General features: G+C 50.1%; 1 protein-coding gene across 1 annotated transcript in view; it reads right to left on the bottom strand.

Moving 5' to 3' along the window:
* The window catches only part of GAS7 (growth arrest specific 7), a 288,056-nt gene extending 273,251 nt beyond the window's left edge, over positions 1-14,805 (bottom strand). Inside the window, exon 1 of the mRNA XM_003818094.8 lies at positions 14,139-14,805. Coding sequence (XP_003818142.1) covers positions 14,139-14,321 — 183 coding nt within the window. The 5' untranslated portion in view covers positions 14,322-14,805. The remainder of the gene's footprint in view (positions 1-14,138) is intronic.
* Positions 14,806-15,120: the final 315 nt, after the last annotated feature.

Raw genomic sequence — 15,120 nt, 5'->3', positions numbered from 1 at the left:
ACTGCAACCTCCACCTCCTGGGTTCAAGGAATTCTCCTCCCTCAGCCTCCTGAGTAGCTGGGATTATAGGCATGTGCCACCAAGCCAGGCTAATTTTTTTTGTATTTTTAGTAGGGACTGGGTTTCACCACATTGGCCAGGCTGGTCTCGAACTACTGACCTCAGGTAATCCACCCACCTCAGCCTCCCAAAGTGCTGGGAGTACAGGCGTGAGCCACCGTGCCCGGCCCAAAGCCTTCTTTATAATATGAAAATATTAGACTGGGTTGGGCACAGTGGCTCATGCCTATAATCCCAACACTTTGAGAGGCAGAGGCAGGAGGATCACTTGAACCTGGGAGGCAGAGGTTGCAGTGAGCCAGGACAGTGCCACTGCACTCCAGCCCGAGCGACAGAACAAGATTCTGTCTCCAAAAAAAAAAAAAAACAGAAACCACTTTGCTGTAGCAGCACTGAATTCAGTTTGAGAAGCACTGCTGTAGGTGCGGTGATAAAATGCTGAAACTGAAACAGACAGGAACTGGGGTGTCCCCATGAGTGGTTACCCATGTGGTGGTCAACAGGACCATCTACATAGATACAGCTTGCTCCTTTTCTCCTTCCAAGCACACGGCAGGATTGTATTTTTTTCACTGTCTTAAAGTTAGGTGTGGCTGGGCTTTAGACAATAAAATACCAGCAGAAGTGTCATGTGTCATTCCTGGGCAAAAGCTTTAAGAACCATGTGCTGTTTAACACAGTCCCTGAGCATTCCACACACTGGGCACTCCATCATCCTGGGTCCTGGAGGTCTTGCGGCTTCAAACCAACTCACAATAGATTTACAACATGAGCAAAAAGCAAACCTATGCAGCTTGAGCCCAGGAGTTTGAGGCCAGCCCGGGCAACATAGCACGACTCTGTCTCTCCAAAAAAATAAATTAGCTAGGCATGGTGGTATGCCCCTGTGGTCCCAGCTACTCGGGAGGCTGAGGTAGAAGGACGGCTTGAGCCTGGCAGGTGGAGATTACTCCACTGCACGGCAGCCTGGGGGAACAGAGCAAGACACTGTCTCAAACAAAACAAAAAACAAAGACTATATTAGACCAAACTCCAGATAAGATTTTGTTTTGCACACGTCCTTGATTACCAACTACCACTCAACATGGTTGTATTTTCCCTCCATGCACGATGAATGTTTGTAGCTATTTATCAATAAAACACTTGCTAAATGAGAGCAGCAGACTTAAACTAAATAATTCAAAGTTAAGTTTTCTTATTTCTATTCCTAATTATATAAAAAATTTTAAAAAATGGCTCAATGACACTCTTCCATGAGCCACTGCTAAAATAAAGATCTTCTCTCATGATTGAATTAGGACAAGGACTCATTTCTGTGGAATTTTTAAAATAGCATCTCAAAAGAATTTTTACAACTTAATTAGTTTTTTGTTGACTAACCCTAGAGTTCTCTGTGCATTTGACAAGCAAATGAGAAGGGAGGAGGAATTGAGGCATCTGAGAAAAAAAGAAAAATCTTAAATGTCTGGATGGTTTCAACAGAAAACCTTAAGTGTGAACCTGAGGTCTCCTGAAAGAGGTCACCTGCCCAAGTCACCCTGGAGGGGACAGCACATACCAAGGCCTCCCTGTAGAAGAGCCACCAACCTCAGCTCCAGGCTTTGACTGTATCTGCTGAGCCCTGAAGGAACCACGGCTTATAGTAATTGCTCAAATAGAAAAACGTATTTTAGTTGAACCCAAGGTTGTGACAGATGTACTAACCGCACACACACACACAAAACACAGGGAGTCTGGTATTAGAAAATGACCACATTTTGCCAGGCATGGTGGCTCACGCCTGTCATCTCAGCACTTTGGGAGGCTGAGGAGGGCAGATCATGAGGTCAAGAGATCGAGATCATCTTGACCAACATGGTGAAACCCCGTCTCTACTAAAAATACAAAAATTAGCTGGTCATGGTGGCACACACCTGTAGTCCCAGCTACTGAGCAGGCTGAGGCAGGAGAATCACTTGAACCCAGGAGGTGGAGGTTGCAGTGAGCCAAGATCGTGCCACTGCGCTCTAGGCTGGTGACAGAGCAAGACTCCATCTCAAAAAAAAAAAAAAAAAAAGAAAGAAAATGACCACATTTGTTCAAAAAGTATAGACCAAGTATCTACTAGTGTGCCCAGCAGTGTACAAGATGCTAGGATAGCTTGTGGGAGGGAAGAGGCCAATTTGAAAGAGTAGCCATGGCTCTCAGGAGCTAAGGGCACCTGCTGAAGTGTACACTGTGGACTCTGCAGAATCTCTTGGAAGCTTGTCAGACATGCAGGACCGCAGGCCCTATCCCAGGCCTCCTGAGTCAGAATTTGTATTCAACAAGATCCAGGGAATTCATTTTAAGAAACCACTTTGGGCCAGGCGCAGTGGCTCATGCCTTAATATCAGCACTTTGGGAGGCTAAGGTGGGCGGATCACCTGAGGTCAAGGGTTCAAGACCAGCCTGGCTAACATGGTGAAACCCCATCTCTACTAAAAATACAAAATTAGCTGGGTGTGGTGGGTGCCTGTAATCCCAGCTACTCAGGAGGCTGAGGCAGGAGAATCACTTGAACCCGGGAGGCAGAGGTTGCAGTGAGCCAGGACAGTGCCACTGCACTCCAGCCCGAGCGACAGAGCAAGATTCTGTCTCCAAAAAAAAAAAAAGCAGAAACCACTTTGCTGTAGCAGCACTGAATTCAGTTTGAGAAGCACTGCTCTAGGTGCGATGATAAAATGCTGAAACTGAAACAGACAGGAACTGGGGTGTCCCCATGAGTGGTTACCCATGTGGTGGTCAACAGGGCCATCTACATAGATACAGCTTGCTCCTTTTCTCCTTCCAAGCACACAGCAGGATTGTATTTTTTCACTGTCTTAAAGTTAGGTGTGGCTGTGCTTTAGACAATAAAATACCAGCAGAAGTGTCATGTGTCATTCCTGGGCAAAAGCTTTAAGAACCATGTGCTGTTTGACACAGTCCCTGAGGATTCCACACACTGGGTGTTCCATCATCCTGGGTCCTGGAGGTCTTGCGGCTTCAAACCAACTCACAATAGACTTACAACCTGAGCAAAAAGCAAATCCATGTTGCTTTACCACTGAGACTGTTGTGGTGGCATAAAGTAACCCATCCTGACCCATATAGCACACACCCCCACAATGCTACCTTTTTCAGAATATTTCTGTTACTCCTCATTCACTGCTCAAATTCATCATTACTTTAAGGTAGGACCTCTTTTTTAGCCCTGAACAGCATTACTTAACTCAGTTACTCGCTTTGCTCATCAAACTTCACTCCGGAGTCATCTGATTTTTTCTTTTCCACAGATTTCCTCATGTGTTTATGCTTTTCTCTTTTTGTACCGTATGCTTTTTGGTAAGCTGCCTTAAATCCTATTTGCCACAAGGTGACAGACAGACAGTCACATGAACAGACACACCAGACTTGGCTTTGAATGAATTTTGGCTGTTTCCAAAAAAAATCAAATCCACCCCTCAAAAGACAAAGATTTGCTGTTACTGAGGATATTTATAAGAATGCAGTCCCGGGCCAGCATGTATTCCTTCTACCTATTCTTCCCACAAAAGGATACTTACAGAATGTTTGGTACACACAGTTCCCACTTTTGAAAAGTAATTCATTTCTGGACACACCATCTCTTTTTGCCTCACTGTGAGGAGAAATGTGAACTATGCTAGCTCCACAAAGACATTTAGCATCATTAACCAACATTTTTATTTCTTAAATTCAGTTTCATCCCAGCACTTTGGGAGGCCGAGGCAGGTGGATCATTTGAGGTCAGGAGTTCGAGACCTGCCTGGCCAACATGGTGAAACCCATCTCCACTAAAAATAGAAAAATTAGCCAGGCATGGTGGTAGGCACCTGTAATCCCAGCTACTCGGGAGGCGGAGGCAGGGGAATTACTTGCACCCAGGAGACAGAGGCTGCAGTGAGCCGAGATCGCGCCACTGCACTCCAGCCTGGGTGACAGAGCAAGACTCCACCTCAAGAAAAAAAAAAAAAATCCATTTCAATATAGTTACTGAACCCCTTCCGCATGTTCTGACCTGCTAAGCGCAGGTCAACCTGATTTTAACTAGTTCCTTCTGGTGTACATTGAGGTTGTTGTTCATCTTGTGCTATCAGAGGCTGTGATATAATATACGCTGATATTTACAGCTTGCCTGATATATCAGATGCTCCCTGAGAAGAAATTTCTAGAAGTGGAATTGCTGGGACAGAGAACATGTACTTATTAACGTTTTGGAGGTATAGTGCCAAATGGTCCTTCAGGAAGCTCAGGACCATTTCCTTACACCCTGCCAATACCATTTTTTTTTTTTACATATTTCTGTCTTCAAGCTGTTTTTTAATTAAATTTGCAATTATTCGATCACTGGCGAGACTAAATAGTTGAGGACTTTTTATATGGTTTTGTGTGTGTGTGTGTTCATTTCTTTTAAGAGACAGAGTCTCACGCTTTCACTCAGGCTAGAGTGCAATGGTACAGTCTTGGCTCACTGCAGCTTTGACCTCCCGGGTTCAAGCGATCCTCCCACCTGAGCCTCCTGAGTAGCTGGGGCTACAGGCATGAACCATCACACTCAGCTAATTTTTTTGTATTTGTAGAGAAAAAATTTGGGTTTCTCCATGTTGCCCAGGCTGGTCTTGAACTCCTGGGCTCAAGCAATCTGCCCACCTTAACCTCCCAAAGTGCTGGGATTATACGCATGAGCCACCATGCCCAGCCTGTATATGTTTTATTATGAAGTGTCTATCCAAGTTCCTTGCCCATTCTTATACTGATATGTTCCTCTTTGTTTTGGCTTTTGTTGTTTTAATTTATAAAAGCACTTTCTACATTAAGGAACTTTTTCCAAATTTGTATTTGCCTTTTACCTCCTTTTTTTGGGAAGAGATTTCTAGTGGCAGAATAAAGGATGGACAGATGGGGAAAATACAAAAGGGAAAAAGTGCATTACAAGTGACCTGCAAGAAGTGAGACCCCCTGAGGTTCCCCTACTCCCTCCGATCAACACACCAGCAAGACCTGTTGACACTACCTGCAACATACATTCCAAATCCACCCACCTCTCACCATCTCCACTTCCACCACCCTGCTCTGAGCTTCCCAACTGGTCTCCTTGCCTCCCCTCCCTGTTTTCTTCAAATCCATTCTCCACCCTGCAGTCTAGAAGAGCTTTCCAGAACGCATCCAAAGATGCCACCCACTTCAATCAAACCAAAGGCTTTTCCACTGCATTTAGAAAATGACCCAACTCCCCAGGTTCTATCTCCTTCCCCGGCACACCCCCAACCCCTCTCCCCCTACTTGCCACTCTAACCATTCTGGAATATTCTGGCTCTCCCCGGTTTATCAAACACACTCCTCTACTCAGGGTTATGTGCATCTGCAGTCCCCCTCAGCCTCAAATTATTTTCCCCCAAATAGTCACATGGCTGGCTGGGCACAGTGGCTCACGCCTGTAATCCCAGCACTTTGGGAGGCCAAGGAGGGTGGATCACTTGAGGTCAGGAGTTGGAGACCAGCCTGGCCAACATGGCAAAACCCTATCTCTACTAAAAATACAAAAATTAGCCGGCTGTGGTGGCGGGTGCCTATAGTCCCAACTACTTGGGAGGCTGAGGCATGAAAATCATTTGAACCCAGGAGGTAGAGGCTGCAGTGAGCCAAGATCACACCACTGCACTTCAGCCTGGGCAACAGAGCAAGATTCCATCTCCCAAAAAAAAAAAAAGTTGAAAACAAATCAAAAGAAGAAGAATACTTCACGGTCCATGAAAATTATAACAAATTCAAATTTCAGTCCATAAATAAAGTTTTATTGGAACACAGGCACGCCCATTGGCTTTCGGATTATCTCTGGCTGCTTTTGCACTACAGCAGCAGAGTGGATTAGTTGTGACAGAGACCATATGGGATGCTCTCACTGCTTGTCACTGCCTCTGGCGCACTACAGATCACACCAATGCAGCCGTAACTCAGTTTTGCCTCATGGCCCACACAGCCTAAAATGTTTCCTGGCCTTTTACAGAAAAGATTTGCCAACGCAAGTTAAGGAGGAGAAGGCTTTAAGAAATGTTTCTGGCCGGGAGCAGTGGCTCATGCCTGTAACCCTAGCACTTTGGGAGGCCAAGGCAGGCGGATCATGAGGTCAGGAGTTTGAGTCCAGCCTGACCAGTGTGGTGAAACCCCGTCTCTATTAAAAATACAAAAATTAGCCGGGCGTGGTGGCGCGTGCCTGTAATAGCTACTCAGGAGGCTGAGGCAGGAGAATCGCTTGAACCCGGGAGGTGGAGGTTGCAGTGAGCCGAGATCGTGCCTTTACACTCCAGCCTCAGCGACAGAGCAAGACTCCGTCTCAAAAAAAAAAAAAAGAAATGCTTCTAAGGAAGAAGGGAAGGGACAAGGCTTGCTAACCTACTGAACAGGAGAGGAAAGGTAAGGGGAGAGATATCAGGGAACTTGGTGGACAGATGGTGGTGACATTCACTAAAGTTTAGAGCAGGGGTGTCCAATCTTTTGGCTTCCCTGGGCCACACTGAAAGAAGAAAAATTGTATTGGGCCTCACATAAAATATACTAATGCTACTATAGCTGATGAGCTAAAAAATATATATCTCACACACACACACAAAAAAAACCCTCATGTTTTAAGAAAGTTTACAAACCTAAGAACGGGCACGGTGGTTCACGCCTGTAATCCCAGCACTTTGGGAGGGCAAGGCAGGTGGATCACCTGAGGTGGGGAGTTCAAGACCAGACTGACCAACATGGAGAAATCTCATCTCTACTAAAAATACAAAACTAGCCGGGTGTGGTGGCGCATGCTTGTAATCCCAGCTACCCAGGAGGCTGAAGTAGGAGGATCGCTAGAACCCAGGAGGCAGAGGTTACAGTGAGCCGAGATCATGCCATTGTACTCCAGCCTGGGCAACAAGAGCGGAACTCCGTCTCAAAAAAAAAAAGAAAAAAAAAGAAAGTTTACAAATTTGTGTTGGGCCCCATTCAAAGGCCATCCTGGGCCACATGTTCCACAAGCTTGGTTTAGAGGTTGGGAACAGAAGGCAGTGAAGAGGCTGGGCATGGTGGCTCGTGCCTGTAATCTCAGCACTTTGGGAGGCGAAGGTGGGAGGATCACTTGAGCCCAAGAGTTTGAGACCAGTCTGAGAAACATGGTGAAACCCTGTCTCTACAAAAAATACAAAAATTAGCCAGGCATGGTGGCAGGTGCCTATAGTCCAAGCTACTTGGAGGATCGTTTGAGCCCAGGAGGTCAAGGCAGCAGTGAGCCATGATCATGCCACTGTACTCCAGCCTGGGCAACAGAGCAAGACCCTGTGTCAAAAAAAAAAGGCAGTAAGGAGAGGAGAGAGGGCTGGGCATGGTGGCTCATGCCTGTAATCCCAGCACTTTGGGAGGCTGAGGCGGGTGAATCACAACGTCAGGAGTTCAAGACCAGCCTGGCCAACCTGGTGAAACCCCACTGCTACTAAAAATACAAAAATTAGCTAGGCATGGTGGTGGAAGCCTGTAATCACAGCTACTCAGGAGGCTGAGGCAGGAGAATCACTTGAACCCAGGAGGCGGAGGTTACAGTGAGCCGAGATCATGCCATTGCACTCCAGCCTAGGCAACAAAGCAAGACTCCATCTCAAAAAAAAAGAAAAAAAAAAAGAGGAGAGAGATGATGAGTTTAGTTTTGACATATGAAATTTGAGTACCTAGGGGTTGAATCTGAAAACAAGCTCCAAGCTAGGAAGTTAAACTAAAAACAAATTCTTAAAGATGGTAGGGAAGACGGAAAACGTTAAGAAAGGAGGTGGGTGGGTCCTCTTAAGACTCCTCAAAAACTTCTCACAGTTCATATACCTACTGCAACTAAACTTTCACAATGTCACAACATGTTCTGGTCAGCCAAGGAAAAGCCAGAGAGATCTGCCAGCCGCCACTTCTTCTTCCCGCCATAGGCATAAATACCACCCCAGAAGCCTCGCCATTGCAGGGAGACAGAGAAATATACTAATTTTGCATTTAAGTACAGAGGAATCCCTCCTGACATTTTGTTAGAAAGCCTGTCATGTGTCGCCTTGCTGCTGTGAGTAATAAGACAGCACAGTCCCCTGGGCTGGCCTGATAATAGTCAAAATACCTTACATGTACACAAGGTTTCCTGGTTTACCAAAAAACATTTTCTTTCACCAGCGAAGTGAGGATCAGTATCCGTGTTCACAGACAAGGTCTACCACACCATCAGAAAAAAGCTGGGCTTTTCCAGACTGAGAAGAGTACGTGAAGGTCAGCCTCTCATTCATGTTTCTAGGTGGTAATAGACATCAGGGATCCACAGAGTGGTGAACAGATGTCAGGGATTCCCGCCGACTTGTTGCTAAGGGAACTTTTGTGAAAATGCCCTGAATCCACTCAATCCATAAGCCTTGCTCATTGCTTTAAAGTCCTGTGGGGTAGCCACTGACCAGTCCAGCACACAAGTGTGACAAAGAAGGTGGTTCCTTCTGAGCTGAGGCTGACAGAGTGGTGAGCCAAAGGTCATTTTCTAACACCAGGAGCTACAAATACTGGCCACAGCCCCCATACCAAGGAGGAGGGTGATTTAGTGAAGATATCAGAAAGCACACTGGTCTTTTCAGTCACAATTACCCACCCCTCCGAGCCACAAGCCCTAATTACACCTTTTGTGAATAGAGTTGATGACTGACTGAAAAATACTAGCATGAGGGACAAGGTCACACTCATTTTGGGTGATTTTCATGTTGCAGAAAGAAAGGAAAAGGCTCTGTATTAAAATCAATTTGTGTAATATAGCAAACATCTATTAGATGTCAGGGAGCTCAGATCCACTATATCTATGAATCATCAGCACTGAACAGCCCCGGCCTAAAAAAAGCTGGACTGGTATGTCAGTGGCTTAGTGGACAGGCCCAGAGCCAGGCAAATCTGATTTCAAATTCCAGCTGCATCATTTATCATGTGGCCTTTAGAAAGAAACCTCTAGAGTCAAAAAAAAAAAAAAAAAAAAAAAAACAACCCTCCAAGGATTGCGATAGAGGTAGAACTGCCAAGTCTCTGCATTTTACCTCCCCATTGGGGTTCTCTCTCTCATCAGTCTGGCCCAGCACTACCTCCTCACTAATGGATCATCTGTCCCATGTATGTTCTCCCTAGCCTTCTGAGGGAGCTAGTCTGCAATATGGCCCTCGATGAACCATGCCTCCCTCATAACCGCACCTGTACCCACCTCCCTTCCAAATTGACTCTGGACAGATCCTGTGACTACTTTCCCAATAGAATGTGGGAGAAACAATATGCCAGTTCTGGGCCCAGACCTTAAGAGGGCCTGGCAATGTATGCCTTTGCATTCTTAGAAGCCAGCTACCACATAACTCCTGAAGAGAAAGGCCATGTGGAAAGGCCCTGGAGAATGAAACACTACATGGAGAAAGGCGCCACATGGAAGAACATCAAGGCACCAGACAGGTGAGTGAAGATGACATTTTGGAGGCTGCAGTCTAGTTGAGCCTCCAAGACTCTGCCCCAGCCACCATCTGATTGCAACTGCATGAGAGACACTGAGACAGACCAGCAGAAGAACCACCCAGCTGAGCCCCGTCAATCCACAAAACCAAGCCAGATAATAAGAAATTGTTGTTTTGAAACACTAAATCTTGGAGTGGCTTGTTACATGGCAATAGATAAAACATCATTCCTTAATTATCCATAGCACAGCCCACTCTCTCCCACAGACACTCCTTATCAACTCCTGCAGCACAACTGCATGAACCCAAAATGGGAGAACAAAGGGTAGAGTGAAGAAAATCAAGTTTAAGGGTGACCCTCAGCAGCCATTCTAGTTTTGCTGCAAACAGTGTCATATTCTGTTAGTAACCCAGAAAGAAAGGAAAAGGCTCTTTTTAGGAAAGAGAAAAGGTCCAGATTATCCAGCCAGATCCTGGATTCTAAGAATACCACCTAGTTCAAAGAAAGCTCTATTTTGTTTGCATTCCAATCCCATTGTCCCCCAGAATTATTTCCCAAAAGCTCTGGGAAGTTTTGTAGATGCCTTACAACATTCCCCAGGTCCCTAATTTCTTCTCTCCATTCAAGGAAAGTACAGACCACAGGAATTCCTGGACCCTATTAAACCCTCCAACCACTGACCTGTCCAGCCACTGGGCTTGTCCTGGTACCATGTCTTTCTCTCCAAATTTTCCCCAGGATGGAGATCTAGGCTTCTCTATTCACTTTCCCCAGGAGCTATTTCTCAGCCTCGATGTACCCCAGAAAGCTGGTGGAAATATTCCCACATGTGGGGTTCCCAGGTCTATGGAGGCAATCTCAGGCCTAGCTTGGAGCTGGCAGAACATGCTCCCACAGCTCCTATCTCTGGTCTCAGGTCTCTTCTTCTACCATATCCCTCAAATGATGTTAAAAAGACTTCTCGGCCGGGCACAGTGGCTCACGCCTGTAATCCCAGCACTTTGGGAGGCCGAGGCGGGTGGATCACAAGGTCAGGAGATCGAGACCATCCTGGCTAACACGGCGGAACCTCGCCTCTACTCAAAATACAAAATTTAGCTGGGCGTGGTGGCAAGCGCCTGTAGTCCCAGCTACTCGGGAGGCTGAGGCAGGAGAATGGCATGAACTCGGGAGGCGGAGCTTGCAGTGAGCCGAGATCGCGCCACTGCACTCCAGCCTGGGCAACAGTGCGAGACTCCTTCTCAAAAAAAAAAAAAAGACTTCTTAATTCCTGTCCCTCGTCATAGCAGAAGAAACCCTCAGGAAAGATTTTTCTAGTTGATTTTATCTAATAACCAGCTGTGGGCCTTGGCTGTAAGGCCTATTCCTTTTCTGGAGGTAGGTGTTTCCCTCTGCCCATCCTTTGAAGAGCTGCACCACCCCCTGAGTAGGAAGAACCCTTGTGGCCAGAGTCCTTGGGCCTACCAGAGACCTCTACACTTCCCTGCCTGTGCTGAGGTTTTCCTGGAAGCTGCTCTCTGGAAGCCAAGTATGTACTATACCATTTCCTTGGAGTCTTGACCAAAGAGATTGCCCCAAAAACCAAGACCTCCTCCAAGCTGGCCTCGTCCCAAGGGCTAGCTGGCCACTGGGTCAGATCTGGTGACTCTCTTGGAGTTAGCTCCCAACTCCCCTCCCCCGTGTATGCTTCCTGCAAAGGCTGGGTCTCTCGGTTCCCCTTGCTTCATCTGAACAAGGAAGATCTCCTTGGGAAGTATCCAGTGTGCACACAGTATTCAGTGCCTCCCTCCCCTCCACCAAGATGGGGTTTCCTAGTAACACTCTTTCTATCAGGGTGAACGTTCCGCTGGAGTAGGGAGCACATTAGAGATGTCATATTCATCTGTGTACCCACAATCCCATCCCTAGCCCAGGAGGCTAGTACAGTCCATCTGTCTGTACCTGTTTCTCCAACAGCTGCCCTGGCCTTCTGAACTCCATGCCCCCAAGCAAGCTCAGTGACAGCACCACATTGGCTGACATCTCAGGAGGTTCGCCCTCTCCAGTATCTACAGGCCCCCTCTCTAGTCTCATGAGTCCGGATGCTGGCCAGTCTACCCACCAGCCTGGGGACCTCTGCATTCTCTGAGTCTGCCCTTCAGGAGTCACCCCATCCCAAGCAACTCTGCTTGCATGTCCTCTATCTCTACCTAGCCTTCAGCCTTGAGGTCCAACTTGCTCATGTAGGAGGTTCCCAGATGCCAAGCACCTGACCCACATGCCCCCCTGTTGAAACTGCATCTGCTTTGGCCCTGAGAAGAGTCTCATCCAGTACTTAGGACACAGGACTCGGGCCCACTGTGGGAAGACCACCAGCTGGTTCTGAGTAAAGTCACACTTTGGGGTTAGCAGGGAAGATCCTCCAAGTTGCTCCTGGATGCAGCTGTCCTCGTTTTAGCCCTAGAGGTTCAGCCTCCCCTTCGCAGTGCTGTCACCAACATGCTGACCTCAGGGGCTGCGCATGTCCCTTTTCCCCATGGATCCAGACCCTTCGCTCACATGCTGTTTGGCATAGTTGAGCCCGGGCTATCATGTTTAAAAAAGGCACAGGCGCAGGGGGTGATACTCAGCCATCTGAGCTGCTAACAAAACATGCAAGCATTACTAGTTGGGGAGCTGACTTCGCCTCTCTCATATTCAGCTTGCTTGTCTATAAAATGGGGGAAGTACCTCACCCTTCACAGAGCTGTCAGGGAACTGGTGATAACGTGCACATACTGTGCCGAGCAGGTGCTCAGAAGTATTGCTCACGCAGATGGATGCTTCTGTTGCAAGTTACTAGTCAGGAATGGTCTGAGAGGCCCTGAGACACCGGAGATCTCTTACCTTTGTATATGCCAGAGGATGGGACAGACACACCCAAAACTGTCCCAGTTGTTAATTCCGCTTGTCCCCTGGCCCTGGTCCATCGTCCCTTTCCCGGAAGAAAAAGCAGCACTCCACTCTTGCTAACTAACACCTACCCAGCCTCACCCCTACACAAAACACAGCTGGCTCAGTCCAGCCAGGGATGCTCCTCACCGGACAGACATCCATCAGCCAAATTTCCACATCAGAATTTCCTGGAAAAGGGTGACCACCCGAAGAACTCCCAAAATACGTATCTATCCCAGGGCTTCAAGCTAGAAACAAGGAGGCCCCTTGCTTCTCATGTAAGAAGCAATACGTTCGCTTTCTTTTACATCCGAATCTCGGGAACGGAACTGGAAAAGCCAGGGCAGGGCACACCTGAGCCTCTCCTACAAGTAGGGTATCTCCGGATTCTCCAGATACAGAACCAAGAGGGTTCCTGCAACATACTCTGCTGACAGCCCATGAAAGCTCATTCCAGCAGCCCCTAAACTTTGCTCAAATGCTACTGATGCCTTTAGGAGAGATTTTGTTGTTCTCTGGACCTGAAAGCAATCTAATGTACTTTTATAAGGCCAGGCTCTTGCTGACAATGTTGCCACAGGATACATCCTCAGGCGGACTCACCCTGTAACCATTTCACTTCTTTCTTTCTTTTTCCCCCCCGATGAATTGCACTGAGCATTCTCAGTCAAAATTTGCTACTTTGTTCTCTGTGAAGTAGGTCAAGAGTTAAATTATAAATAAATTCAGCCTCCATGATTTCTTCGGGCAGTGTTTTACCAGAATGTTTAGGAATACTGACACAATTGAAGGTAACTGTTAATTTAGTCTTTACAAGAATCCTGGGGGCAGGCGGGCTTCTAGTAAAGGGGATGTCCTGGAAGGTCACCCCCCCACACACACAAAGGACTTTAGAAACTTCGGGTCTCACTCAGGCTGTGACTGTGAGCTCAGTGATTAGAGGACAGCCTGTCACACAGACAATAAACAGCCAGCCGCCTTGCCTCGGCAGGTCCTGTGTAGCCCTGGGACCAGGCCAGAACCCCAGGAACAAGCCACTTTCGGGTTCTGAGCCTTAGCCTCAGGAAGCTGGACCAGGGTAGCGGGCAGTGGCGGGGGGTGCTACGGCACCCCAGGATCAAGCCTGCTGAGGGGGCTCGGGCTGGTGGCCAGCAGGCTAGGCTGACCAGCAAGTGGGTGGCCCCGAGGCGGCCAGGCAGCCTGACCCAAGGCAGCACGACCGTCCACGGGTCATCAGGCTCTAGACTCCGGGGTGGAGACGCGGGGCTGCGGGACCGAGTCGGTGCCACTTTCTCGGACCCCTGATCCTCCGTGCCTCTTCCCAAGACCGCCAGACCCTTCACCGGCCCCTGCCACTGCCGGGAACGCTCCCGCCTGCTCCTTAACTCACACAGGCAACAAGTTCTCGCTTCCTCAGAGCAGCCACGGTGTGCTCCGGAGGCCCGGCGCAAGGGGGAAGCTCCCCGCGAGTCCGCGTTGCCCACGCCCCGAGGGGCGCCCGCTGCCGTCGCCGCCCCCCAGGAGCGTGGAGCTACAGGTCGCGCCGGCAAGGGCTGCCCCCCGGGGCGCCCCTCCGACCGGGACGCTGCGGCATCCCTGGAACGGGCAACAGGTACGCGAGCGCACCGAGGACCGCAGCCCCGGCTGCTACAGCCCCGGCCCGCGCCCCTTACCTCCAGCAACTGCACGTAGCTCGCCGGGAACCAGCCACGGAGCCCGTCCTCCTTCTCGCCTTCCCACCAGCCGCCGTCCGGGACCTGCAGCAGCGTGATCAGCTCGCCCGCGGCGAAGCGCAGCCCCTGGCCGTGCCGCTCCCCGGAGAAGGGGTACAGGGTCCGGCAGCGAGCGCCGGACATGGCCTTGGCGCCCGGGTTCACAGCGCAGCCTGCATTCCCGCCGAGCCCCACGGGCTGGGCAGCGGCTCCGCGGGGTCCCAGGCGCCCGGCGCTCCGGGCTCCCGCGCTCTGGGCGCGCGCCGTCTCTGGGGTGCGCGGGGGTCCTCGGGCAGGCGGGGGACGCGCGCTCCGCGCAGGAAAGCGGAGACTCGTTGGCTTCGCAGAGCGAGCGGCGACGCCCCCGGGCCGGGCAGCTCGCGGATCCTAGCTCTGGGCTGGGGGGCGGGGCTCAGGGGGAGGAGACCCAGGCGCCGCGGGCTCCGGAGACAACTTCCCGGGAACGCGGAACGCGGGCTGCCGCCGCGAGGGCTGGCCGGGGCCGGGACCGGGGCCGGGGCCGCCCTGGCGCGCGGAAATGCGCAGCTCCCCCGGGAGGTGGGACCCGGAGCATCCCCCGCGGCAGGACTCCGCGGCGCGGGAGGGAGCGGCGGGCGGCCGTGGAGAGGGGCTGGCGGCCGGGTGGCCGGGCGGGGGCTAGCTCACTGGCGAGGGGGCGGGCCGGGGCGGGGCCAGGGCGGCCACGCCCGCGGAGGGCTGCGCGCTCCCTCGCAGAGGGGCCTGTCACTGGGGAGAGGGGCTCCCACTCGCGCCCCCACCGCCGGGGACCGCGGGAATGGAAACGCCCCTCTGTTCTCTGCCTGCTTTGTAGGCCTGGCGGCCCGTGGCGTGCGGGCGGCTTCTTCGAGGTGTCTGCGAGGGATCGTTTGTGGTTGTCATTGTAGTGGTTGAACCTGGGGTTGAACTTGTCTCACCGGAAACT

The sequence above is a fragment of the Pan paniscus genome, chromosome 19 (genome assembly GCF_029289425.2).
Source record: "Pan paniscus chromosome 19, NHGRI_mPanPan1-v2.0_pri, whole genome shotgun sequence".
Taxonomy (NCBI): Eukaryota; Metazoa; Chordata; class Mammalia; order Primates; family Hominidae; genus Pan; species Pan paniscus.
The sequence above is the reverse complement of the archived record's forward strand: the minus strand, read 5'-3'. Positions and strand labels throughout refer to the sequence as shown.